Source organism: Primulina tabacum, chromosome 2, assembly GCF_025594145.1.
Source record: "Primulina tabacum isolate GXHZ01 chromosome 2, ASM2559414v2, whole genome shotgun sequence".
NCBI lineage: Eukaryota > Viridiplantae > Streptophyta > Magnoliopsida > Lamiales > Gesneriaceae > Primulina > Primulina tabacum.
Window position 1 is genome coordinate 47,213,163 of NC_134551.1, and position 26,524 is coordinate 47,239,686.

The following is a 26,524-nucleotide window of genomic DNA, read 5'->3' on the forward strand; positions in this document are numbered from 1 at the left end:
GATGATATTTGGAGGACTGATTCCGAACCAAATATGTCATACATCGAGTCTGAAGAAGAAGTAGTGAATGTTGATGATGAAGTGAATATTTTTACAAATCTTGATGAGGGGACATCATCTCGACAACCACCACGTGACACATTACAGAGGCAGACCGTACCATTTCTGTCAAACATTTCTGAAATGCCATCAATTTTCAATAATTTTTTTGGGGAAGAGCTTCCTGATTCTGTCGATGTTCCTTGTGGAGTGCAATCAAGCTATTACAATATGGATAGAGGTGAAATATGCGTTAATATGTTATTTAAAGATAAGAATGATCTTATTGCATCTGTCAAGGATTATTCAGTTAGAGTTGTCAGGCGTGAGTACCGTGTCGTGGAGAGCACACGCAGTTTGTGGAGTTACGTTGTAAAAATAATTCTTCTACGGCCATTTGTCGATGGGGACTTCTCGCTTCTTTGAAGGCCAAGACTGGTTATTGGAAAATAACAAAATATGGCGGGCCTCACACATGTATATCTACCTCGGTTGGTATAGACCATAAGAATTTGAACAGTGATATGGTGGCACATACGCTATTGGGAGTTGTTCGTTGTGATCCTTCGTACGAGATTAAGTATATCATCGAAAATGTGAAAGATAAATATGGATATCAAATCTCGTACACGAAGGCATGGCGAAGTTTGAAACGTGCTATGGAAATTGCTCATGGTACATGGGAGAGCTCCGTTCAATTACTTTCAAAATATATGTGTGCTCTTTCCAAATATAATTCGGGAACAGTTGTGAAGTGGAAGCATCTCAGAGCCAACAATGAAATGAGTAAGACACTGAACTATGTTTTCTGGGCGTTTAGGCCGTGTGTTGATGGGTTTCGACATTGTCGAAAAATAATTAGTATTGATGGTACACACTTGTATACCAAATACAAGCACAAAATGTTGATCGGTGTCACTCTGGATGCGAACAATCAGGTTCTACCGCTAGCATTTGCTATTGTGGATGAAGAAACAACAGATTCTTGGAAATGGTTCTTGGAGAACCTAGGAAGACTTGTTGTTCGTGGTGAAAGTGGCGTGTGTCTTATTTCTGATAGACATAAGGGAATCGTGCGTGCAACCGCAGATCTACCATATTTTCAACCTCCACACGGTGTGCATCGTTTTTGTTTGAGACACGTGTATTCAAACTTTAACACTAAATTCAAATACGTCCATCTGAAAGATTTATGCTGGGCGGCAGGCACACAAAATCAAATTTGTAAGTTTGAATCAATAATGGAGGCAATCAAGAATAAAAACATTTTGGCGCACCGCTATTTGGCTGGAATTGAGAAAAAAAAATGGAGTTTGGCTCATGACGGTGGTTGGCGTCGTGGGGTGATGACAACCAATATGTCGGAGTGTTTAAATAGTGTCTTGAAGGGTGCTCGTAGACTTCCTATATCTGCAATAGTACACTTGACACTTCTGAGGTGCGTAAAATATTTTATTGAACATGTGACTACAGGTGGTCGTATGGTTCAGGAAAATCAGCTGTGGTCAGATTATGCATGTCGGAAGTATGAGAAGTGGGCGAGAAAATCTACTGAACATCGTGTTGCCAAATATGATGTTCGTGAGCAAACTGCTTCGGTTGCAACTGTAGGAAGACCAAGTCGTGGCCAACATATGCAGGTGGTCAAGTTATCAACGCTGGATTGTTCATGTGGTAAATGGACGATTTTTGGCATACCATATTCTCATGTTATTTGTACCACAAAGTGGCACTCGTTGGATCCCAAGACACTTGTGCAGCCATGGTATAACATATCTGAGTACTTAGCGACTTACGAAGGCAGATTTCAACCTCTTGCAGATGAGCGCTACTGGGATCCTCCAACTTTCGAATTGCACCACAACCCTGTTAGACGTGAAAGAAGAAGAGTTGGTAGAGATCGAACAACTCGATTAAGAAATGAGATGGACACAACTGTTTAAAGACAGAGACAACATTGATGAATTATTTTGTTAAATTGTAATAATAGTTGATATGTTGTATGAGAAATAATTTATTTACCTCTTTTTTATTTTGAGAAATTTTACTTTATGTCGGAAGTAAAAATTGCATTTACTGTTAAATATACTCTAACGTAATATTTGCGCCCGTGCGATAACAAATTACCGCTCGGGCGCGAGAGGTGAAGTGGAAACATTTCCAGAGCACCTCGCGCCCGAGCGGTAATTTGTTACCACTCGGGCGCGAGGTGCTCTGGAAAATTATCCAGCGCACCGCTCGCGCTCGAGCGGTAATTTGTTACCGCTCCGATCACCGAGCGGGGATTTCGTAGACGAAGGGAGGATCGATACGTTGGGCCTCTTGTTGGGTTGGAGAGACACAGATGGGAAAAATTTGGATCTCAACCGAAACCGGCAGTGGTATCGGTGGTACGAGAATTTTATGCAAATGCGGGTGAGAGGACGGATGGCAAGGCATTTGTCCGAGGTAAACTTGTGTCATTTGATTCTGGTATAATCAATGCTTTTTTAGAAACGCCCGACATCGATGATTCCGCCTTCCAGACTTTGGTTGCTAACCCTGATTATAGTGTGATAATCGACACCCTGTGTCCTCCAGGGGCGATCTGGAAACAAGTAGGGGGGTCACCGAGTTGTTTTGATGAAAAATATCTGACGGCCGATAATGCTCTTTGGTATTTATTTTTGGCAAGGAGAATGATGCCGGTCTCACACAAAAGTGAAGTACAAAAGGAACGGGTCGTGGTTCTATATGCTTTATCTCAGGGTTACCCAATCAATGTGGGAAAGCTTATCAATTCTCAGATTTTGATGAGCGTTCATAATAGACACATCGGGCTTTTCTTTCCCAGTATCATATCAGAGTTGTGTGCGATGGCTGGGGTTGTGTTCCGTGATGATGAAGAGTGGCTGCAACCAATGAAGCCCATTTGTGCACAGGACTTGCAGCGAAAATACGCTAAACGACAGTTAGACTTCAGGACGGATGTGGGAGATACAGGTGGATCGAGCACCGCCGACCCGCGTCGCTCACAACCCCACAGACGGTCCCTAAACGACAAAGTAGATGAGACTCTTGCCTTCATGGCTCATCAGGAACAAGTTAACTTGAACCACAACAAACATTTCGCATATATCGAGTCTATGATGCAGACAACGATGGTCCACATGGGTGTTGACCCAGGGGCCATCCCTCCATCTCCGCCGTTCATTCCTCTGTTCAATTTTCAGTATGACTATCGGCCACAAGGGAATGCATCAGGAGTGCCACCACCAGATAATGACGAGGATGGCCCCTGGGTCCTCCACGTGAGCACCGTCCACGCTTGGTAAACGCGGATTGCCTTAGTTTTGCAAAATTTTTTCCTTACATTATTTTTGAAAAAAGATTTAAAATTTACATTATTTTTAAAAAAGATTTAAAAATTTACATTATCTTTAAAAAAAAAACCGGTTCTAAAGTCTGCCATAGACTGCAAAAGCTTGATTTCTCGATAACTAATCAAACTTCAACTAAAGGTAAAAAGTTCTCCACTCAACCTTATTCATTACTCAGACAGGCATGACCAAATTCTGTCCATACCCGCCTCCAGGTTGAACTATGATTGAACTGCTTGAAATTACGGTCGAGCAACTTGCGCCCGTTTCCCGATGATGTGTTCGAAAACCATGTTTCATTACATGCTTTAGGCATATGACCATCGACAATTAACTCTTCTAAATTTTCTTATATGAACGAATCAGATGCAATCTTGATAACAACAGGTATATAAACTGAAACTCGCCTGTCTACATGCCACATTTAATGTAGGCAATTGAACACCCAATATGCATAGTTTCTAACTCAAATCATTCTTACATACACTTCTAGAGATTTATACCACAAAGAATACAACAGCAAAGAAATGAACAGTCATCTGGGCCGGGGAGGGGGGGGTGTGCTTCTCTAGTAAGAAATGATAATTCCGGGGCACCACCTATGAACTTGACGGATATAACAAAGAAAATTCACCAAGATATAAAAGCTTCGGCTTCCGGGATAGTTTTGAACCCCAGTTAAATGTCAGATTGTGAATCCACGTGGCAAAATTTCATCAACATATAATGCTAACCTCGGTCGTTACAATCTGTTTGCTTTTTTCATAGAAACTGATCTGTAGCCTTTTTCCCAACAACTACTCAACTCGCTTGCTTTATTGATCCGACTCCTAACCAAGCACAAAGGAGAGCTGTTGACTGCGCATATTCTGCAAGCAAAAGCATACAACATTTATGATTAGAAATGAGAGCAGGTATTTGGATCCAGGAACCCAAGAGAGAGGACGAGTTAAAATCCTAAGGGGCAAAGTGAGGACTCAAAGGAAATTAGCAGGGCCAAACTTACACGTTTAGCAAAATTATGTGATATTTCAAAGATATTAAATATTAGGGGGGGGAGATCGCCGCACTCAACTCATGTTGGATCCACCCCTAGCACAAATAGTGGACTTAATATGGTTTGTTGTGGTCAACAACTGAGAATTGACATGATCAAGTATATTTTAAAGAAATTTCTTCGACCAAAAAGATAGATTATACTGACCAATGATTTTATTCAATGTGATCAAAGAGTGAGAACAAAAGGAGGAGCATCTTGTCTTGGCCCTGCTATGGAACGATAAACGTAAACTTTGTCAGCTTGACTGTCATCACTTTCCTCGTCTTTGATTACTTCAACATTCAATCTTGGCATCTTTCTTGCTAGCAGCATGCACCCCTTCATGGTTAAATTACAGGCAGACATCCACAAAGACCGCATCCTTTCGTATTTCTCGAGCCCAGATAGAAGCGCAGCATTACCAAATGGGCAATCTCTTATCTCGAGCTTTCTTAGCTTTGGACAACCTTCTAAAACACACTGCATTCCCCAATCGCTGCTGCCAGCAAAAGCCACAGAAAGAGTCTCGAGATTTTTGGCATATTTCCCAATATACTCGAATGTAAGATCAGTCAGAAGGCCAGAAACTGATAGCCTCCGAAGTTTAGTGCAAGTTTTAGCCACGGCTGCAAATGCTTCATCCATAGGATCATTTGTGAGGTAATCTGGCTGGCCAGGATTCATTATGCAAAGACGGAAATGAGTAAAGTCGGGGCAGTTCTGGACTACGGTCACTACAGCGGCATTAGTCATCCGACGGCAAAAGTAAAGGACATAGTGGAGTTTGCGACATCCACGAGAGACGGCCAAGAATCCCGAGTCTGTCACCCCGTGGCGATGATGCCTGTCATAAGGATCAGCAGGGAAGACTCGGAGTTCTTCGAGCAAGGGGCAGCTGGATCCAACAGCCTCAAGCCCTTTGTCTTCAACCGTATCGACTACCTATATAAAAGCAAAATGATAGGTATAGATGGGAATAAGTAAATGAGAGTAAATCCATAAAACTAGAGGCAAATGCAAAAACAGATTCAGCTGTTTGACCATATTGAGATTTGAGAATCAAATTGAGAAAGTTCATTCAAATGCTAATTACTTACTAAACCCATCTTGACCCAAATTTCTTACCCAAAGGCGTCGTAAATTGGGGCAGTGAGCAAGAAGTTTTGAAACTTCGACACTTTGAAGAGCAGCATCACTTAAGTTCAAGAAAGTTAGACTGGCACAAGCTTCGTAAAGTGCGGGAAGATAGAGAGAGGTGACTTCCCATAAACCCGAAAGAGCATGGAGGTCTTTACAATTTCTAAAAGAAATCTCAAGATCTTCGCATTGGCGAGGCGCAAGTTCTTGCATGAAAGAGCCAGTACCAAGTTCCATTAATTGGGGAGCAAGTGCAAGGAGCCGTTGTAATTGTTCCAAGTTAACACTCTCATTGACCTTCAGAACTTTTAAAGATTTGCATCGACTAACAAGCCTCTCGAGGGCATCAAAACTTACGTCACTGTTAAGGCTAGCAAAATTTAGTATTTCTAATGAGACGAAGTTATCTGGAAAGCAGCTTAGCCAACCTCCACCAATGTCCTCAGTTACATTGTCTTGTATGTTGAGCTCTGTCAAGTTCCTAGAAGAGAAAGGCACGTGTTTAACTTTTTCTTGACTAAAAACGAACACAAGAACATGTAAAATGCCATTTGGGCACAAAAAGAAACTAAATTGGAAATATTGAACATTTGTCAGCAATTGGTGAATTTAAAGTGTCCCTAGTTTATATTTTCTCATGATTCAAGTATTTTTTTACAATCGCTTGTCAACCAAACATATATAAAGTCAAAGGGGGCACCTACATCAGTGAGTTCTATTTGCATATCATTCCAATCTCTCTCGAGAATAACTTTCATCTGCCTGCATTATTTGCAATTAGGGATAACATTGCAGCAGCAATGCAAATGGCAAAAAATATAAATAGAGAATTGTCTGCTTTTGAATTGTCATCTCTCACATAGATATTAAGCAAGAGTTGATCATTTGGGACAAGTTAATAGGTGATGAAAAGGAAAGAGAGATTAATTCAACACTTTTCAATCCAACAACTAAATCAAAAACAGTGTAAATAAACAATGAATAACCAAGCTGCTTTCACACCCACCCACCCAAAACAGTCCCCCGCCACCCACCTTAGCATCAAAAAATGTAGATCTCAATAAATGCCAGCAATAGTCACAGAAAGAGATACTCAGGAAAAAGTTTAGTGTCATGCAAGTTCTAGTAAACAGGATTTATAATTGTGAGTTCTGCAAATAGCATCATATATGGTCAGGTCACCGAGATACAACGGCATACACATTCATTGAAACATTTTCATTAATACTCCAAAATTTAACTGAAAATTTTAATCCAAGAAGGAATTCGATAGTCAGATTCTGAGACCTAAGAACAATGAATCTTCCAATCATGTAACATTTCTAAATATTCAACCATAAAAAAAAAATCTGTCCATAAGTCACATTCAAATCAAACATGGCCTCTCTGGATCAATGAACATTGGGATAAGTTGAATCAAGGTCATTCTATCCATTAAAGGCAAAGCAACAAGTCAGATGTCACATCAAAAAAGCAAATCAAAAGATTTGAAACAAAAATATAAAGCAGGAGCACTTCAATTTTCCACTAGAATTCATCTGTTTTCCACAGCAAGCAGACGGACAAACAAACAAACGAGAAACAGGAGAAACACCTCACAATCAATTTTCCCACCTCAAAACCACCTCATTTTCTCAGCCACATCGGTAAACAGACTTTCCAATATCATTTTCCTAAGCCAAATGTCATGAATTATACAAGTACCATTTAACGTTATCAAGCATAAACATATAATTGACAGCTTCAATGGAACTAATAATTTCATATGATCCCACTAAAAAGGGATGGACTAAAGGCACCGATGTTCTACAAAAACTAAAAGCACAGTAAAGACCCTTAATTATTGCCAAGACGAAAGAAAATCTTGAATGAATCCGATTAGTCAGCATCTATAGCTACATAACAAATGCAAATACACGCACATAACATTTATAGAAAACCAAATAAATTTTGCAACAAACGACGCAGATCAAAGATTCACACAAGAAGAAACATTTCTAAAAAATGTTCTTACATGCAATGAGTGGCAATGGCATTGAGCCCATCATCGTTGAAACCATCACAACTTGACAAAGATAAAGCCTTGAAGCCCAGAAATGACTTAGCCAAGAGCTCCAAGCTGTCATCACTGACAGTCATTCTCTTTAACCTTAGCTCCTCCAAAAAAGGGTAAACTTTTGCAAACATAACCAACCAAGGATTCACATCAGCGCCCCAATTTCTAGGTAACATATTGAAATCGGAAAATCTAGGTTTTCCTTTAAGTATTACACTTTTAATTCTTGGAAACCTTCTAGCCACAATCTCAGGAGATACAGAATAGCAGTTGCCTATAAACAGATTTGTTCTTGTCCATCTCTCTGCATTATACCAATTCTTGCAGACGAGGGAGACTGAGTTTCTATCCTTGTGTGAATCTATGAATGAGAGAACTTTTTCCAAGACTTCATCAGGAAATGGCAAGTAGGCGTGAGTTGATCCGTTCGGTATAGTTGAATCTGGTATTGAAATATTGGGTTTCTTGGGGTTTGGATCCATGTGAGGCGAATGGGCTGCTTGAATAGGGACTCAGGCTCCTCCAAAACCTGACAAATTATTATATCTTACACAGCTAATTACAATATTCAGAACCCATTCCATATAATGTATGTTAAATAACCATAAGAATATAAAATCCTTAAATTGCCCAAAAAATCATACAGATCATAAATCTTGAAAATAAGAGGACCGATTGACCGACATCTACGGAAAAGTAAAGAACAACTCGATCAATAATAATGACAAAAGATTAAAATTTGCATCAACAAACCAATATTTCTTCTTGATTGGAAACCTCAAATCTTCTAACTCACGTTGCTCGGGTATATTTTGGTCAAGAACAATGCAAAAGCTGAACAAACGCGGAAACAAAAACATAATAAACACAAACCCAACAACCCAAAAGCATCAGAAATCCACCTAGAATTCGGAAATCACGAGCAAAATTAAACCACGTAGTCGATTTGATTACAGAATAAAGTAAACAAAAGGCAAAAAGAAACAGAATCCATAAATAAATCTGAGGGGGCTTACCTTATTCTTGGAATACTCGGAAGAGCTGAAGAGCCAAAGAAAAAGCTCAGACAACCCACTTGCTAGCATAGCTAGAAAATAGTAAAATACTCCAATTATTCGGAAAGGGAAACCAAAATAATAATAATAAAATTTCAGTCTACATGCCGTATATATAAGGATCCTGGATACTCAGAGCAATGTACTGTACATAAAGGGCTTAATTATTAGAACGTCCACGTTAGCTGACGTCGACAGACAACGGAAGGGAAAGGCACCAAACCTCCACCGTCGTGTGATGCCCACGTTGGTGCGAAGTTGGCACCCGGCGCATTTTAGGATTCTTTCTTGGTCATCTCTTACGAGTTACTGTGGGTATAATTCAATTTCTACAAAGGGTTTCCATCGATGCAATGCATAGATGAAACTGAAAATACAGGAAATGGTCTACAAACATCAAGTGTATTCAATATAGGAGATTTATTAATTTTTAATTATTTTTGTAGATTTTAAAAGTCCAAATGTATTAAATTAAGATTTTTACATACTTTATTAGAGTTTTAAAAAGTCGAGTGTATTCAACTTTGACTTTTAAAAACTCTATCAAAGTCTATAGGTATTCAAATTTTCCATAAACTTTTAATAACTTCATGGAATTCATTAACAGACAAACAGTAAAGCTTAATGTACAACTATAAATTGTAAAAAATTGTATTTGGTTCAACCCAAAGATTTTGATAGATTTTTAAAACTTCTAACTCATACACAAGCTATTTATTTTTCTCTATGTCGCTTCACATCACCTCTCTTCTTATCTTCTCTCCTCTCGTCTATTTCTATCGCTCTCTCAAATTTTCGAAAAGTATCTTTATATTTGTTGAGGATCGGGTTGAGTTTAGAAGGGGGGTTGAATAAACTCAACGGAAAACTTAATCGATTTTCCAGAATGATGTGCTAGAATCCTGTTAAAGATACTAGCAGATTTTGTTCAAGTTTAAAGGCCAGCAGATCACAAGATAATATGCGGAAACGATCTGTTGGTTAGTGGGTGAAAAATAATGAAACAGAAAAACAGTAGATGGCACAAGGTTTGTTTCTGGAAGTTCGAAGATGAATCTTCTACGTCTCCCCTTCTTCTGTTTCCAGAAGGTATCACTAAAAGACTTTGGTGAATACAGTACAGCAGTTGTACACACCCACTTCAACAGGACTTACCCTTCGCCTACTGAAACTCTTATTTTTACAACTCAACTACTTGAATGATCTTAAGTTCTGGAAAGGACTCTTTTCCAGTTACAGATTCTTCTATTAATGAGATAATGAAGTGAATAGCTTAAGAAGAGATAATGAAAATAGCTAGCACAATATGATCTCAAGTGATCAAATGTATCCAATGAAGTGTGTGATGCTCTTTCAGTGTTGAGCTTTTGAGATAGCTGAAAGTTCTAGCGATGCTCGAATGATATTTTTCTGATTGAGATTCGTTCACTTCTTTTCTTGAAAAGTCCTTCGTCGCCATATATAGGCTTCATCCAACGTTCTAAAATCTGAACGGCTCTTTTGACTTTTCAGTGGTTCAGTTTTATTGCTGAAAATGGACCCTGCAGAATACATTAAAGCAATCAGTCTCAGTTCATACCAAAAATGGTAAGCCGTCTTAAATGTTCCCGTACAGCATTTAATGGCATTTAATGAAGCAATAAATGCTAGTATCACGTTAATAGATCAACGGTAATATTTAAAGACTTGAGATACACAAAATTCTGCTAGTGTTAATTTCGAGTTATGTATTCCTTCTAGTTCTGGTTTTAGCTAAGAAGTCACTTGTTAAGTAGATTAAGCGCAGTACTTGATAAGTGCTGCTACTGGTTTTAGTGCGGTACAAGTGCTTCTGGTTTTCTGCTTATTTATATCTACAGGTTTTATACTTAAGCCAGCATCTACTGGTTTTGTACTAGCATCTCCACAACAAAATTAATCTCTAACAATATTTATTTTCATCTTTTCTTTTCAAATTTTTTCATTTTTTGGCTGATTGTTCATTTAATAATATTTTATTTTAATATCACATGAAATTTTGAATTCTAAAATTGATTTTTAGATTTTTAATTTATAATTTATACAAATTAATGTAATATTCAATAATAATAAAAGATGATCCAAAAAAATGTTGCTTAATTCTTAATTATTGAATAGTCTCATAACAACTATGATTTTTTAAATTCATTTTAACATTTTTAATTAATATGTAAGCTATGATATTTTTATACAAAATTATATTCACACAATACTAAATAATATTCTTTTCACATGTATATTATCAATTTAAAAACAAGGTTACATGTTAATCAATTGATGTATTTTAAAAAATTTATAAACATGCATACAAACCCACATATATAAACATGTAATGATTAAATGATTTAACTTTTAAATAAGTAAATTTATTTATTAATATTAATATTGAAACTAATTTCAAACTGAATATGTTATATATGTCAATTAATTGTTGGTTCAAAAAAATTAATAAAAAATAATATGTTATAGTACAAAATTTATTAAATGTTATAAAAAAAAGTCCACAAAAGTCTATAAAAATCTTACCAAAAAGTCTACATAAATCCACATAAATCTGTTTATAAATCTGTGAGATTATGTAAAAGTCAATAAAAATCTATCAAATCCATAAAAGTATATCATTTGAAAAAGTCATCAAAACACTGAATTGAATACACCCCACTTAGTTTAAATGAGAAAACTCGGAAATCCAAAAAAAATTAAACTTATTATAAATAGTAAAAATATTGATATTGTTATAGATAAGATGTTGTATTGAGATAAGATTAATATTTTATCATGTCATCATTTATTCAAACTATGTAAATCTGCTCTATAAATAGAGTCTCAAATGATGAGTAAAGCATTCCAAAATCACTCTTTCTTCTCTATATTTTCTATTATTCACAACACGTTATCAGCATGAATGATCTTCAAGGTAAAACTTATAAATAATTTATTCTTAGTCTTGTATGGATGCTCTCGAAGAAGCACAATACTTAGATTTAATATTAATGCTCCCGAAATAGCACAAATTATAGATTTATATTGATGCTCCTGAAGAAGCACAACTTTTAATTTTATGTTGATGCACCTGAAGTAGAACAACGTGATTTTATGTTGATAATATTGATAGATCTATGAATAAAATATAGATGTATAAGATTTATCAATATTCTCGAAGAATCTTGATCTAAGATCATACATATCAATCACTATCTATGAATCATATTGATATAAAATAAACGTTATCATATTCCTGAAGAATTTATATAATTGTTATATATTTCAACAATATTCTTGAAGAATATTGATTCAATATAAATTATAAATGTATTGTTATTTTGATTCAAGTTTTCTTATCCTACTCGTCGTTAAAACATTGTGTGAATACAAGTATTTGATAGATTTATGACAAGTTTTGAGTCAATCAAAACACTATAATTGATATTAACTGGACAAAAAAAATTACTATTTTTTTCATCACTTTGAAATTGATTGGTTCCTATGTTAATAGCTTACTTGGCAAACAAGGTAATTTATTTGCCAAATTTCGAAATTTTGACATAGATACATAAATTATTAATTGAACACATCTTCATGTACACCAAATTTGATAGACTACATGATATCGATGTTTATTTATATTTTCTGTGCACAAATGAAGACTAGATAATGGTTACACAAAATAATTTACTATTTATGTTCATTGATGTTAGTTTAACTGTGATACCCTTGTCCCACATCTTAAGAATTAAAGATTAAAAATGAGTTTATAATGGCCTTACAATAGACTTCTATAGAAAATTAGGTTAATCATTTTCGTAAAGTGAGAACGAATACGAAGTAGTTGCTATAGAGGCTCATTGTGCAGTTACGCAGCCGCGGGCCCGGGTTCAGGGCGTGACAGAATGGTATCAGAGCCGGTCACAGCAAGGAACATCGGGAAATAAGTGCTATGTGGGGCAAAGTGTTACGTGCATGAGAGCCACCTCTTGAACCTCTGGGGTAAAGTGCTACATGACGGGAGCCACCTCTTGAACCTGTAGGAGCCACCTCTAGATTCTCGGTGCTGGTGGATCGAGTGGTCAGGTCGCGACGAGGACATCGCGTTCTGAAGGAGGGTGATTGCGATACACTTGTCCCACATCTTAAAAATTAAAGATTTAAAATGAGTTTATAATTGGCTTACAATTGACGTCTATAGCAAATTGAGTTAATCATTTTCGTAAAACGAGAACGAATACGAAGTATTTACTATAGAGGCTCATTGTGCAGTTACGCAGCCGCGGACCCAGGCTCGGGGCGTGACATTAACAAATAGAATAACAAAATTGCATAGTAAAAGTGATAACATGTGTTATCCTTGCATAATTTGTTATAATATTTATTTTCAATAATAATAATATAATTTTACTCTATGTATGTCATAATTCTAATTATATAATTTTTTATAAGTTGCAATGGAGAACATCGCCGGACTTGAATTTGAATTACTTGACTTGACTGGAAAAATTTATTTATCATGGATTTTGGATGCCGAGGTCCACTTTGTCTCTATGAATTTAGAAGATACAATCACAGAAATAAATAAAATGTCCCAGCTAGACCGTGCAAAGACACTTATTTTTCTTCGTCACCACCTCAATTATGGGTTGAAAGTCGAATATCTCACTATGAAAGAGCCACGAGAGCTTTGGAAAATCTAAAAGAAAGATTTGACCATCTGAGAACTGTAGTTCTCCCAAGAGCCCGATATGAATGGATACACCTATGGTTACAAGATTTTATTAAACGTTTGCAATTAATTGCTGGACCATTACTAATGAAAACAAAACTTCCATCATCTGCGTGGGGCCATGCCATAATACATGCTGCATCATTGATTCGTATAAGGCCAGCTAGTTATCACCAATACTCACCCTTATACTTACTTATGGTCGAGAGCCTGGTGTTTTTCACCTTCGAGTATTTGGTTGTGCAATACAACTCCCTTTCCCACCTACACTGCGAACTAAAATGAGCCCACAACGTAGACTTGGGATTTATGTGTGATATGATTCACCATCTATTATTAGATATTTGGAACCTTTAACAGGAGACTTGTTTACTGCGAGATTTGCAAATTGCCACTTCGATGAGTTAGAATTTCCAAATCTAGGGGAAATTAAGTTGTATCCCGAAGAACAACAAAAGGTTTGTTGGAATGAGAAAACACGATCTTATTATGATCCTCGGAATAATCAATATGAGCAAGAAGTTGAAAGAATCATTCACTTGCAAAGAATTGCAAAGCAATTGCCCGATTCTTTTGTTAATACAAAGAATGTGACAAAGCCACATCTACCTGCAAAGAATGTCCCTATAAAAATTGATGTCCCCGTAGGACCAGCTACTATTCAACCTGCAAATGAATCTAAAATACGTCAGAAGCGTGGTCGACCAATTGGTTCTAAGGATACTGTACCTCGAAAAAAAAAGGTACAAGAGAAAGAAAATTCAAAAGCTCTCGAAGAAGCAATCTTGGATGATATAGTAAGAGAAATCAATGAACCAAACTTGGATAATATTATTCCTGAAGAATCAAATTCTCATGAAAATAATGAGATTTCAACAAATTGTATATCATCTCAAAAATTGCGGGATCGAAATAACACAATTGTTGAAAATGTTTTTGTCCTAAATGTCTCCCTTGAAACCATACATAATGAAGACCCAGAACCACAATCCAGTAAGGATTGTTAACAAAGAGATGATTGGCCAAAATGGAATAAGACCATAAAGACTGAATTAGACTCACTAGAAAAACATAAAGTGTTTGGATCTGTAATACGAACACCTGAAAATGTTATCCCATTAGGATACAAATGGGTTTTTGTACGAAAGAGGAATGAAAATGGTGAAATTGTAAGATACAAGACCCAACTCGTAGCCCATGGTTTCTCGCAGAGACCTGGAATTGACTATGAGGAAACATATTCACATGTGATAGATGCCACTACTTTTCGATTCCTAATCATTTTAGCAGTATCCGAAAGTCTTGATATGTGACTTATGGATATGATAACTGCTTATCTTTATGGTTCACTTGATAATGATATATACATATGAAAGTCCCTGAAGTATTCAATCTATCGAAAGAAAATGATGAAGCAACCAAGGCTATGTTTTCAATAAAACTACGTAAATCCTTATATGGATTAAAGCAATTTGGTCACATGTGGTACAATTGTCTTAGTGAATATTTGTTAAATGAATGATACACAAATAATGTTATTTGTCCATGTGCTTTTATAAAAAGAACAGATGAGGGTTTTGCAAGTGTGACAGTATATGTTGATAATCTAAATCTTATTGGCACTCCAGAAGAGCTTACTAAAATTGCCAATTACTTGAAAAATGAGTTTGAGATGAAAGATTTAGGAAAGACAAAATTTTGTCTCGGATTGAAAATTGAAGATTTGCAAGAGGGAATATTTGTTCATTAATCATCATATACAGAAAAAATATTAAAGCGCTTTTACATGGACAAGGCACACTCATTAGCATCACCAATGTTTGTTCGATCACTTGATGCTAACAAAGATCCTTTTCGACCACTTGAAAATGGAGAAAAAATCGTTGGTCCAAAAGTACCGTATCTAAGTGCGATTTGTGCATTGTCATATCTTGCAAATTGTATTCACCCAGATATATCATTTTCTGTTAATATTTTAGCAAGATATAACTCATTGCCAACCCGAAGACATTGAAATAACACACATATTTCGTTACCTTCGTGGTACAACTGATATGTGATTATTTAATTCGACAAAATCAAAGTCTTCTTTAGTTGGATATGCAGATGCAGAATAGCTTTCTGATCCACATAAAACTAAATTCTAGACAGGTTATGTGTTTACACGAGGAGACACTGCTATATCATGGAAGTCGGTGAAGCAATCCTAAACATCGACGTTTTCAAATCACTATGAGATAATTGCAATGCATGAAGCAAGTCGGGAATGTGTATGGTTGAGATCCATGACACAATATATTCAAGAATCATGTGGATTGCCAACAACCAAAGATATCGCAACAGTAATATTCGAAGATAATGATGCTTGCATTGCGCAGTTAAAAGGAGGCTATATCAAAGGAGATAGAACAAAGCATATTTCATCAAAGTTTTTCTATACACACGAGCCTCAAGAAAATGATGATATTGACGTCCATCAAATTCGCTAAAGAGAAAATGTAGCTGACTTATTTACAAATTCATTACCAACTTCAACATTCAAGAAATTGGTGCACGAGATAGGGATGTGTCAATTGAATGATCTTAGATGATTGAGATCGGGAGAGTATCTATTATTGTACTCTTTTTCTTTCGTTCAGGTTTTTCTCATTGGGCTTTACTGACAAAGTTTTAACGAGGCAGAATTTGAGCCCCCACATCTCTTAGAAGTAATTTGTTGAGTCGATAATCATCTAAGGAAGAGTATTATAGATGATTACTTAGATAAGATTTATATTTTATCATGTTATCAACTATTCAAACTCTGTAAATTTGCTCTATAAATAGAGGTCTCAAATACTCAATAAAGCATTCCAAATCATTCTTTCTTCTCTATATTCTCTATTATTCACAACAGATACGAAATAATGAATTAAAATACTTTATTCATTAATTGAGACTTCTATTTATAGTACATTTACAGAGTTTAAATAGTTGGTAACATGACGAAATATAAATCTTATCCTAATAATCATCTACAATACTTTATCTATAACATTCTCCCTTAGATGATTATCGACTCGACAAATCATTTCTAAGAGATGTAGGGGCTCAAATTATGTCTTTTTAAAATCTTGTCAGTAAAACTCAATGAGAAAAACCTGAAAGAAAAAAAAGAATATAATAATAGATAATCCCCCTGATCTCAATCATCTAAAATTCTTTAATTGACGCATTTCTATCTTAAGCACCAATTTCTTGAATGTTGAAGTTGGTAATGCCTTTGTAAATAAGTTGGCTACATTGTCACTTGAGCTAGTTTGATGAACGTCAATATCACCATTTTCTTGAAGCTCATGTATATAGAAGAACTGTGGTGAAATATGTTATGTTCTATCACATTTGATATAGCTTCATTTTACATGTACAATGCAAGCAGCATTATCTTCGAATATTACTGTCGGGCTATCTTTGGTTGTTGGCAACCCACATGATTCTTGAATATGTTGTGTCATGGATCTCAACCACGCAACTCCAGACTTGCTTCATGCATTGCAATGATATCAGAGTAATTTGATGACATCGTTGTTAAAGATTGCTTCATCGACTTCCATGATATAACAGTGTCTCTTCGTGTAAACACATAACCTGTCTGGGATTTAGCTTTATGTGAATCAAAAAGATATCATGCATCTGCATATGCAACTAAAGAAGATTTTGATTTTGTCGAATAAAATTACCACATATCAATTGTACCATGAAGGTAATGAAATATGTGTTTTACATTATTTCAATGTCTTTGGGTCGGACATGAGTTATATCTTGCTAAAAGATTAACAGAAAATGCTATATTTGGGCCAATACAATTTGCGAGATACGATAACGCCCCAATCACACTTAGATATGGTACTTCTGGACTAACGATTTCTTCTCCATTTTCAAGTGGTCGAAAAGGATCTTTGTTAGCATCAAGTGATCGAACAAACATTGGTGATACTAATGGATGTGCCTTATCCATATAAAAGTACTTTAATATTTTTTTTCTGTATATGATGATTGATGAACCAATATTTCATCATGTAAATGTTCAAGCACGTGTTCGAACTATAAGTCCAAATACTTTTATGTTTTTCTAGTGAGTCCAATTAAGTTTTTATGACCTCCTTCCACTTTGGCCAATCATCTCTTTGTTGACAACCCCTAACGGATTGTGGTTCTGCGTCTTCATTAAATTTGATGTCAAGGGTGACATTTGGAACAAATGCATTATCAACAATTGTGTTATTTTGATCCCACAATTTTCGATATGATATATAATCTATTGAAATCTCATTATTTTCATGAGAATTTGATTCTTCAGGAATAATATTATCCAAGTTTGCTTCATTGATTTCTCTTACTATATCATCCAAGGTTGATTCTTTTGGAGCTTTAAAATTTTATCTCTTATACCTTTCTTTTTTCGAGGTACAATATCCTTATAACCAAATGGCCGACCACTCTATGGCATATTTTAGATTCATTTGCAGGTTGAATAGTAGCTGGTCCTATGGGGACATCAATTTTTACGGCGGCATTCTCTGCACTTTCAACTTCTTGCTCACATTGATTATTCTGATGATCATAATGAGGTAATGTTTTCTCATCCCAACAAGCCATTTGTTGCTCTTCAGGATACAACTTTATTTCCGCTAGATTTGGAAATTTCAGCTCATCGAAGTGGCAATCTACAAATCTCACAGTAAACAAGTCTCCTATTAAATGTTCCAAATATCTAATAATAGATAGTGAATCATATCCCACATAAATCCCAAGTCTGCGTTGTGATCCCATTTTGGTTCATTGTGTAGGTAGGAGAGGGACTTGTACTGCACAACCAAATACTCGAAGGTGAGAAACATCAGGCTCTCGACCATAAGCAAGTTGTAAGGGTGAGTATTGGTGATGATTAATTGGCCTTATACAAATCAATGATGCAACATGTATTATGGTATGGCCCCACACAAATGATGGAAGTTTTGTTCTCATTAGTAATAGTCAAGCAATTAATTGCAAATGCTTAATAAATGACTCTGCTAAGCCATTTTGTGTATGAACATGGGCAACCGAATGCTGAAATAAAATCCCTATTGACACATAATAGTCATTAAATATCTGCGATTTAAATTTAGCAACATTATCAAGACGAATTGTATTGATTGAAACATCTGGGAATTGAGCTTGTAATTTAAAAATTTGCGCAAGTAATCTAGAAAAAGTTGTATTTCGAATTGAAAGTAAACTAACAAGTGACCATCTAGTATATGCATCACTCAATACCATGAAATATCGAAATGGTCCACATAGTGGGTGTATAAGCCCACAAATATCCCCATGAATTCTCTCCAAGAAGGTTGAGATTTCAATATCAACCTTTGTAGGGAAATGTCTTATAATTAGTTTGGCTTGTTAACAAGCTACACATAGATAATCATTGTGTAAAATAATCTTCTAGTTCTTTAGAGGGTGTCTGTATGATTGAATTATTATTTTGCGCATCGCTATTACCCAAAGGTGACCAAATCGATCATGCCACAAGTTGAAGCTTTGTTGGTCAACAAAATTCTGGTTTATGAAAATGCTTGTTTCAATTGTTTTTATTATTGTAAAATACATTCTAGAAGGAAGTGCACATAATTTTTCTTTTATCTGTTTGTGGCTAGATATAATAGATGTTATGCAAATGTATTCAAACTTATTTTCTTTAAATGTTTCAATATGATATCCATTTTTGGCGGATATCTTTAAAACTCAAATTTTTACTGGATTTGTTAGCATATAGAACATTTTCAATGTATATTCAGTTGATAAATTGATTTTTGCCTTTCCATATCCTTCAATAATTTTTTATACACTCGATATTGTTGTAATATTATTTTCAGCTAATGTTAACTCCAAAAAATACATTTTATTTTGAAGAATGATATGTGTTGTACCACTATCCGCTAAACTTTCATGATGATATTTCATCATTAATATAAATAAAGTATAATACAATAAGCTAAATATGATAAATAATATATAAGACTTTAAAAAAAAATACTATATAGAATAATAATAAAAACATTTATTGAATAACAAAATAAATTTTCACGACAAATCTTAAACACGAAATGAACTTCAAAATAAAAACGAGACTACGATAACCTAAGAAACAATAGAAATCCAAACTAGAAGCATGACAAATAAAAAAATTTATTCATTGTTTTCTAATACACCACCACCAATCAAATTATCTATATTTTCATCTGGATGAGCGAAAAAATCAGAGACGTCCAAGTTAGTTATATCAATTGGATCATCATTGTCCACAAAATTTATCTCCATTTTTCCTTTTTCTTGATTGAGTTTGGTAGAGATCTATAAGGTGCTTTGCCATACAACATGTACAAGACCAATTCTCTTCCATTCTACATCTACAACATTTTTTCATACACTTTGAAACTTTTATCATTTGCTTCTTCATTATTGGAATTCCACTAGTGGTGGCTTATTTATGTTTTTTCTATTTTCTTGCTGATAGTATCTTCTTTGGCTACGCCCAAGTCCACCTCCACCTCCACGTTTGCTCTCATTACTATGATTTTGAGTTGAATTAGCATTTGCTTCAGGAAATGCAATTCCATATTATTTGGGAAATGTAGTTCCATTTGCTTCAGGAAATGGCGTAGATATAGTTGGGCGCATTTGGTGATTTTTCATGAGTAGCTCATTGTTTTGTTCAGCAACTAGTAAGCACGATAAGAGTTCGGAGTACCTTTGAAATCCACGTTCACAATATTTCTATTGCAGGAGCACGTTTGATGTATGAAAAGTGGAGAATGTCTTTTCTAACATGTCTTTATCAGTTACTTTCTCTCCACAAAGTATCTTTGTGGAACTATTCTTGAATAATATAGAGTTATAATCACTTACATACTTAAAATCTTAAGCGTAGATGCAACCATTCATATTGTGCTCTTGAGAGAACTACAGTTCTCTAATGGTCAAATATTTCTTTTAAATTTTCCAAAGCTCTCGTGGCTCTTTCATAGTGAGATATTCGACTTTCAACCCATCATCGAGGTGATGACAAAAGAAAATGAGTGCTTTTGCGCGGTCCTGCTGGAACATTTTATTTCATTATTTGATTATACCCCCTAAATTCATAGAGACAAGGTGGACCTTGAAATCCAAAATCTATGATAAATACTTTTTTCCAGTCAAGTCAAGTATTTCAAATTCAAGTTAGGTGATGTTCGCTATTGCAATTTTTTTAAAAAAATTATATAATTAGAATATAACAAAAACATATTAAAATTATAACATTTATAGAGAAAAACTATATTATTATCGTTGAAAATAAATAATATAATAAATTATGCAAGAATAACACAAGTTATCACTTTTACTGTACATTTTTAAATTTTGTTATTCTATTTTATAAACTAGCATCAATGAACATAAATAATGAATTATTTTATCTAAATGTGATCTAGTCTTAATTTGTACATAGAAAATTAAAATAAACATGGTGTTATGCAGGCTATCGAATTTGGTGTACATGATATATGTTCGATTAATAATTTATGTATCTATTTACGACTAATTCAAATTTCGAAAATTGACAAATAATTTACCTTGTTCGTCAAGTAAGCTACTAACATAGGAACCAATTAATTTCAAAGTGAAGAAAAAATATATATTATAAAATATTTAGAAAAATCATTTAGTCCAATCAATATCAATTAGAATACTGTGAGTGACTCAAAATTTTTCATAAATCTATAAAATACTTGTATTCACACAAAATATTTTAGCGACTAATTAAATCATCAAAATTAAAATAATATAAACACTAAACAAGTAAGACAAGATATGATAAGAAAACATAAATCAAAACAAGAATATATTTCTAATTTATATTGAATCATTATTCTTCAAGAATATTGTTGAAACATATAACATTTGTCAAAATTCTTCAGGAATATAATAATATTATATTTTATATCAGTATTATTCATAAATATTGATAGATCTTTATGATCTTAGATCAAAATTCTTCGGGAATATAGATAAATCTTAGATTTTTATATTTTATTTATAGATATGTCAATATTATCAACATAAAATTGTGTTGTGCCACTTCAAGAGCATCAACATAAAATTAAAAGTTGTGCTTATTCAGGAGCATCAATATAAACATAGATTTTGTGCTACTTCGAGAGCATCAATATTAAATCTAAATATTGTGCTACTTCGAGAGCATCCATACAAGATTGAGAATAAATTATTTATGCATTTTATCTTGAAAAGTACTCGTGGTGATAATGTGCTATGAATAGTGGAAATATAGACATGAGTGAAGGAATTGAAATATTTAAATTTATTAATCATTTCAGATATCTATTTATAGAGTATATTTACAGAGTTTGAATAGTTGATAACATGATTAAATATAAATCTTATCTCAATAATCATCTATAATACTTTACATCTACAAAACTGACCGCATATATATTTTTGGAATATAAATGTTAAAACTGATATTTATATGGTGCGATTTTAAATTACTATGTCAAAATCAAAATTATATATTTTATAAATTGATATTTGCTTAATTAAGTATTTTTTGATTAATTTATAGTTGATCATTATTTTTTTAATTCATTTTAAATTTATGTTTAAATGTTTTATGAAAAAATATCTAAAATATTAATATATTATATATCAAAAAATATATTTTAATCACTAATTTATATATTGGTCAAACTTGAATAATCCAATCGTTTTAGTAGAAAATCGAATTGAACGAAAGTGAAATTATAATGTCTATTATTTGACGATGATTATCTCATTTCCCAATAGGTCACACGTTCTCTCCTTGAGAAACTTCATAGGGTCATCCTATTTCAGAATTACCTAAAACATAAGCACGATTAACTTTAAAGTTTTTAAGTTAGGGATTTCGAAAAGAAGATACACATTGTTGATATGAGTAATAACTATAAAATATTTTATGCATCTCATTCTAGTGTGAGATTGATCCACTCATGCTCCGCGTAGCCCAATCATTTGTAGTATTTATATTTTTCAGATATTAACCACCCATGTTGTGAATCATGCATCGCCCAATATATTTCGGCTGTGGATGTCACAAAAACAGTTCAGATATCGAATTATATATTTATAAAACTGAAAAATTGAAATAATATTTTGTAAAACCGAACCGAAATGGCCGATTAACACCCTCGGGATTTCCAAGATAGAATCGAATAAATCCTTCTCCCTTATCACAATTTTTAATGGAGTCAAGCTCTGATGTTTTGCAATTTCCATGTGTGTTCCAAAACAAATCGTTTCCCACATTAGGATCGAATAAATTCTCCTCCCTTATCACTACCTAATTGGAGTCCAACTGTAAAATGTTTTGGAATGTCAGTGTCCACTGTCCAAATATCATTTGGGATAACTACAAATTTTCTTAACAAAATGACAAAAACTTGTGTGAGACGCTCTCACATGTCGTATTTTGTGATACGGATCTCTTATTTGAGTCATCCATTAAAAATTATTACATTTTATTGTAAATATCGGTAGGATTGACCCGTCTCACAGATAAAGATTGGTGAGATCATCTCACAAAAGATATACTCTAACAAAATTTGCTAATCTCGTTAATCTAATTTATATTGAAATAAAATTTAATTTAATTTATTTTATTTTAATTTTTTTTAAATAGTTCGTGTACCCAAATTAATCGAATTTTTCTTTTTTGGAAAAAACTAATCGAATTTGGGTATTGATAATCAAATTCGTCGAATGAAAATGAAATCACGTGCAAAATGAGCGCATGGATCACATCTTTAGCTACCCATTTACTATTTTTTTTATTTCAATTAAAAAAAGTGATTAAATCCCACAAGCTAAGCCAATTATCTCAAATCTTCATATCATTAACAATGTAATTTACTTAATTTTATAAAGTATTATTTTCTTATTAAAAACAGCTGGCGCATATTGTCTACAGTCTACCCATGTGAAGCTCTAATATAATATTCATATATTTCTTTTTATAATTATATTATCACAAAAATTCATGAAAAACGATCTCACATGTCAATTTTGTGATATAAATATTTTATTTGAGTTACTAATTAAAAAATATAACTTTTATTATAAATATAAGTATGATTGACTCGTCTTACAAATTAATATCTTTAAGATCATCTCACAAGAGACCTGCTCATCTCAAAAATTTAGTTTTTTAAATATATTAATTAATTACGCTTTTATTTTGTAACACGTCTTTTTTTTTAAAAAAAATTGATTTTTTAGGGTGTGTTCCGAATTTAAAAACACACAAGTCGCGACGGCTTATGTAAGATGCTTAGAGGCCTAACTGCGATGAATAATAGTAATTTAAATAAGTCAAAATTGCTTTTGTTGGGGCCAGACTTCTGATTCCCATGTCCACCTTTGTTACAACTTTATTAATACTAGTGCACCGACTAATTTTTTATAATTAATTTGATTTATATTTAAATGAGGATCAAAATATAATTATAAGAAATAGCGAGTGACTACACTGTAATTTTGATATATAGATTAAAAAATAAATTGAAAAAATAAAAGAATAAAAAATGAAGATCAAAATATAATTATAAGAAATAGCGAGTGACTACAATGTAATTTTGATATATAAATTAAAAAAAAATCGAAAAAATAAAAGAATAAAAAAATAACATCAGTGAGAATTGAACCTATGACCTAAACCCCAATAACCAATTATTTTATCCGTTGAACTACATATAACTTACATTAAAATTTTAACATTTTATTAATATAAATAATTATGAAAACAGACCATGACACCAAAGTTAGTTACTCTAAGAATCTCAAACTTAATAAAATAGCATAGAAGTATAGATGACTCGCAATCAACTAAACGATTTTAGTGGCGGTCATAGGGCCAAGCTCAAATTTATCAATATCGAAGTTATTTTAAAAAGTGTATATATACATACAAAAATTCTTGTGAGACAGTCCGATAAATCAATCTTCTATTTGGTTCACCCATGCAAAAATATTATTTTTTATGTCAAAATTATTATTATTTTTTAAATATGAATATGATTGATTTGTTTCACGAATAAAGATACGTGAGACTCTCACAAGAGACCTACTAATATATATATATATAAAATAGAATTTTAAATTTTATTTTGAATATGATAATAAAAAGAATTCTTGCTCGGTGTGGATAAAATATGGATAAACATTGTCCAATTTAAATGAAATGTGCAATTATTATTGCCCCAATCACATGGTTATATTTGTACTATTGGCTCGGGTTGTAGTGATTACTGCTTTAAATAAATAGCCTTTACGTATGAAATAATTGACAAAAACAAGAAATAGACAAGGAAAATATCAATGTATCCATCAGGTCTCTATCCCAAATCTTTTTTGGTGGGCTAAACTATTATTCGATCATATTCCGTCAACACCTTGCATCAAGTTTCATTCTAAAGTCGATAATAATATAACATAATCATTCATGACTCTATTTTGTTTGTTTTTTTTGAGTTAAACGTTGAATGAAATAAAAAAATATAATCAACTGATATCGTATTTTTCGGGGCGAGGAGTATTGTTACAATGACATGAAGTACACACATATGCAAATCGACCATAAACATGATAAAAAGATAAACACGAATAAAAGAACACAAAAAAAAAAAAAAAATTCAGAAAACATTGGGGGAACTTGACACCACCACGAAACCATTGTCTCCTTCGATTTCACAAATTGATTTATTATTTATATTTATTACAAAGTCCCATCTCGTTTGAATACAAATAAATTGCTGTCTCCCAAATTTTGAGAAGCCCATGTTACCCAGCAATCATACCTTCTTCTCCCACCCATCTCTATCTCTATCTCTATCTCTGTCATTATCCAATTTCCCTGTACACTCATTTGTCCAATTTTCTATTCTCAGCCTCTGGGTGCTGACACGTGTACACCAATCTCTTGGGCCCATTTCATTTATTGGGCCTTTAATGTTGGGCTGCCCTTGGGACAAAATACATGAGTTTTAAGTCTATGGATGATCTTTAGTTGCAAGGCGGTCTTCATTCATTTTGGATCAAGAGGGCTGGTTGGCATCATGTAATGTAATCACTTCTTGTTTAAAATGCATGAATAATCGTGATGGCTCGACGGTTACGGATTTTATCGTCATAAAAATAAAATTTTATGGATGTTAGTTATTATTTAAAAAAAGAATGTGATTCTGATTTGAACATGGAATAGGATAAATAGTTCCGATCATATGAAAAAATCATTTCAAAATAATAGTAAAACTAATAATAATAAATCCACTGCTAAAAGTAAGGGATTACTAATGTTTGGAGTATGTCTTTTGTGAGACGGTCTCATGAATCTTTATCTGTGAGACGGGTCAAACCTACCGATATTCACAATAAAAAGTAATACTTTTAGCATAAAAAGTAATACTTTTTCATTGATGACCCAAATAAGATATATGTCTCACAAAATACGACCCATGAGACCGTCTCACACAAGTTTTTGTCTAAAGTTTGATCAATAATCTTCCAAATATTTAACTGATTCAGGCACCACGTTATATCTAGAGACAAAAATAAAGAACCATACTAGAAAATTTAATTTTGATCACTTTAGTTTGAAGTATTGTAACGTTGATTTTGAGACTCAAGATCATCGTCGATCGACCTACACGTATTGTTATATATCAATCACATCCTCCAACTCCACCACTTTAATTTCATTTCCTGCCTATCGTCGTTTTTCTCACTAGCATTTTCTTCCAAAACTTGAAATTCCAGGCGGAGTCGAGTTCCTACAAGTTAATAATAAAGTAGAACTAGATACATAAAGAAGGAGAATTCGTAATATTCAGTAAAAGTTTCAGTTCAATAAATTAATTGGTCGAAGTGTTATGTTTCTTGTTAACGGATCGTTCTGTGTGTTCATTGTTATTTTTCTCAAGTTCTTCACTTATTTTCTGGGCAAAAATTTCTTCCTCATTTTCTGAGAAAATCATTATCGAACTATATACA

General features: G+C 33.7%; 2 protein-coding genes across 4 annotated transcripts; one reads left to right on the plus strand and one right to left on the minus strand.

Moving 5' to 3' along the window:
- Positions 1-563: 563 nt before the first annotated feature.
- On the plus strand, positions 564-1,982 carry LOC142537789 (uncharacterized). The gene has a single exon (XM_075643284.1). It carries the CDS (start codon positions 564-566, stop codon positions 1,980-1,982), a length of 1,419 nt encoding a protein of 472 aa, XP_075499399.1.
- Positions 1,983-4,608: 2,626 nt separating this feature from the next.
- On the minus strand, positions 4,609-9,047 carry LOC142533178 (protein TRANSPORT INHIBITOR RESPONSE 1-like). Of its 3 annotated transcripts, XM_075639854.1 has the most exons (5): positions 8,647-9,047; positions 8,384-8,464; positions 7,589-8,159; positions 5,563-6,055; positions 4,609-5,379 (listed from the first exon to the last, which is right to left on the minus strand). In XM_075639854.1, the coding sequence occupies exons 3-5, from the start codon at positions 8,110-8,112 to the stop codon at positions 4,624-4,626; spliced, it is 1,773 nt and encodes a 590-aa protein (XP_075495969.1). In that variant the 5' UTR covers positions 8,113-8,159; positions 8,384-8,464; positions 8,647-9,047; the 3' UTR covers positions 4,609-4,623. The 3 variants fall into 3 exon arrangements, with proteins under 3 accessions (XP_075495969.1, XP_075495963.1, XP_075495979.1); XM_075639848.1 differs by lacking the exon at positions 8,384-8,464; XM_075639864.1 differs by lacking the exon at positions 8,647-9,047 and having other exon boundaries at positions 8,384-8,640.
- Positions 9,048-26,524: the final 17,477 nt, after the last annotated feature.

Excerpts from the sequence above, each read along its gene's own strand:
- LOC142537789 (XM_075643284.1), top strand. The coding sequence starts at position 564 with ATGGTGGCACATACGCTATTGGGAGTTGTTCGTTGTGATCCTTCGTAC.
- LOC142533178 (XM_075639848.1), bottom strand. The coding sequence starts at position 8,112 with ATGGATCCAAACCCCAAGAAACCCAATATTTCAATACCAGATTCAACT. Across the intron at positions 6,056-7,588 it reads GCCATTGCCACTCATTGCAT|GAACTTGACAGAGCTCAACA; the intron begins GTAAGAACATTT and ends TTTCTCTTCTAG. Across the intron at positions 5,380-5,562 it reads CCAATTTACGACGCCTTTGG|GTAGTCGATACGGTTGAAGA; the intron begins GTAAGAAATTTG and ends GCTTTTATATAG.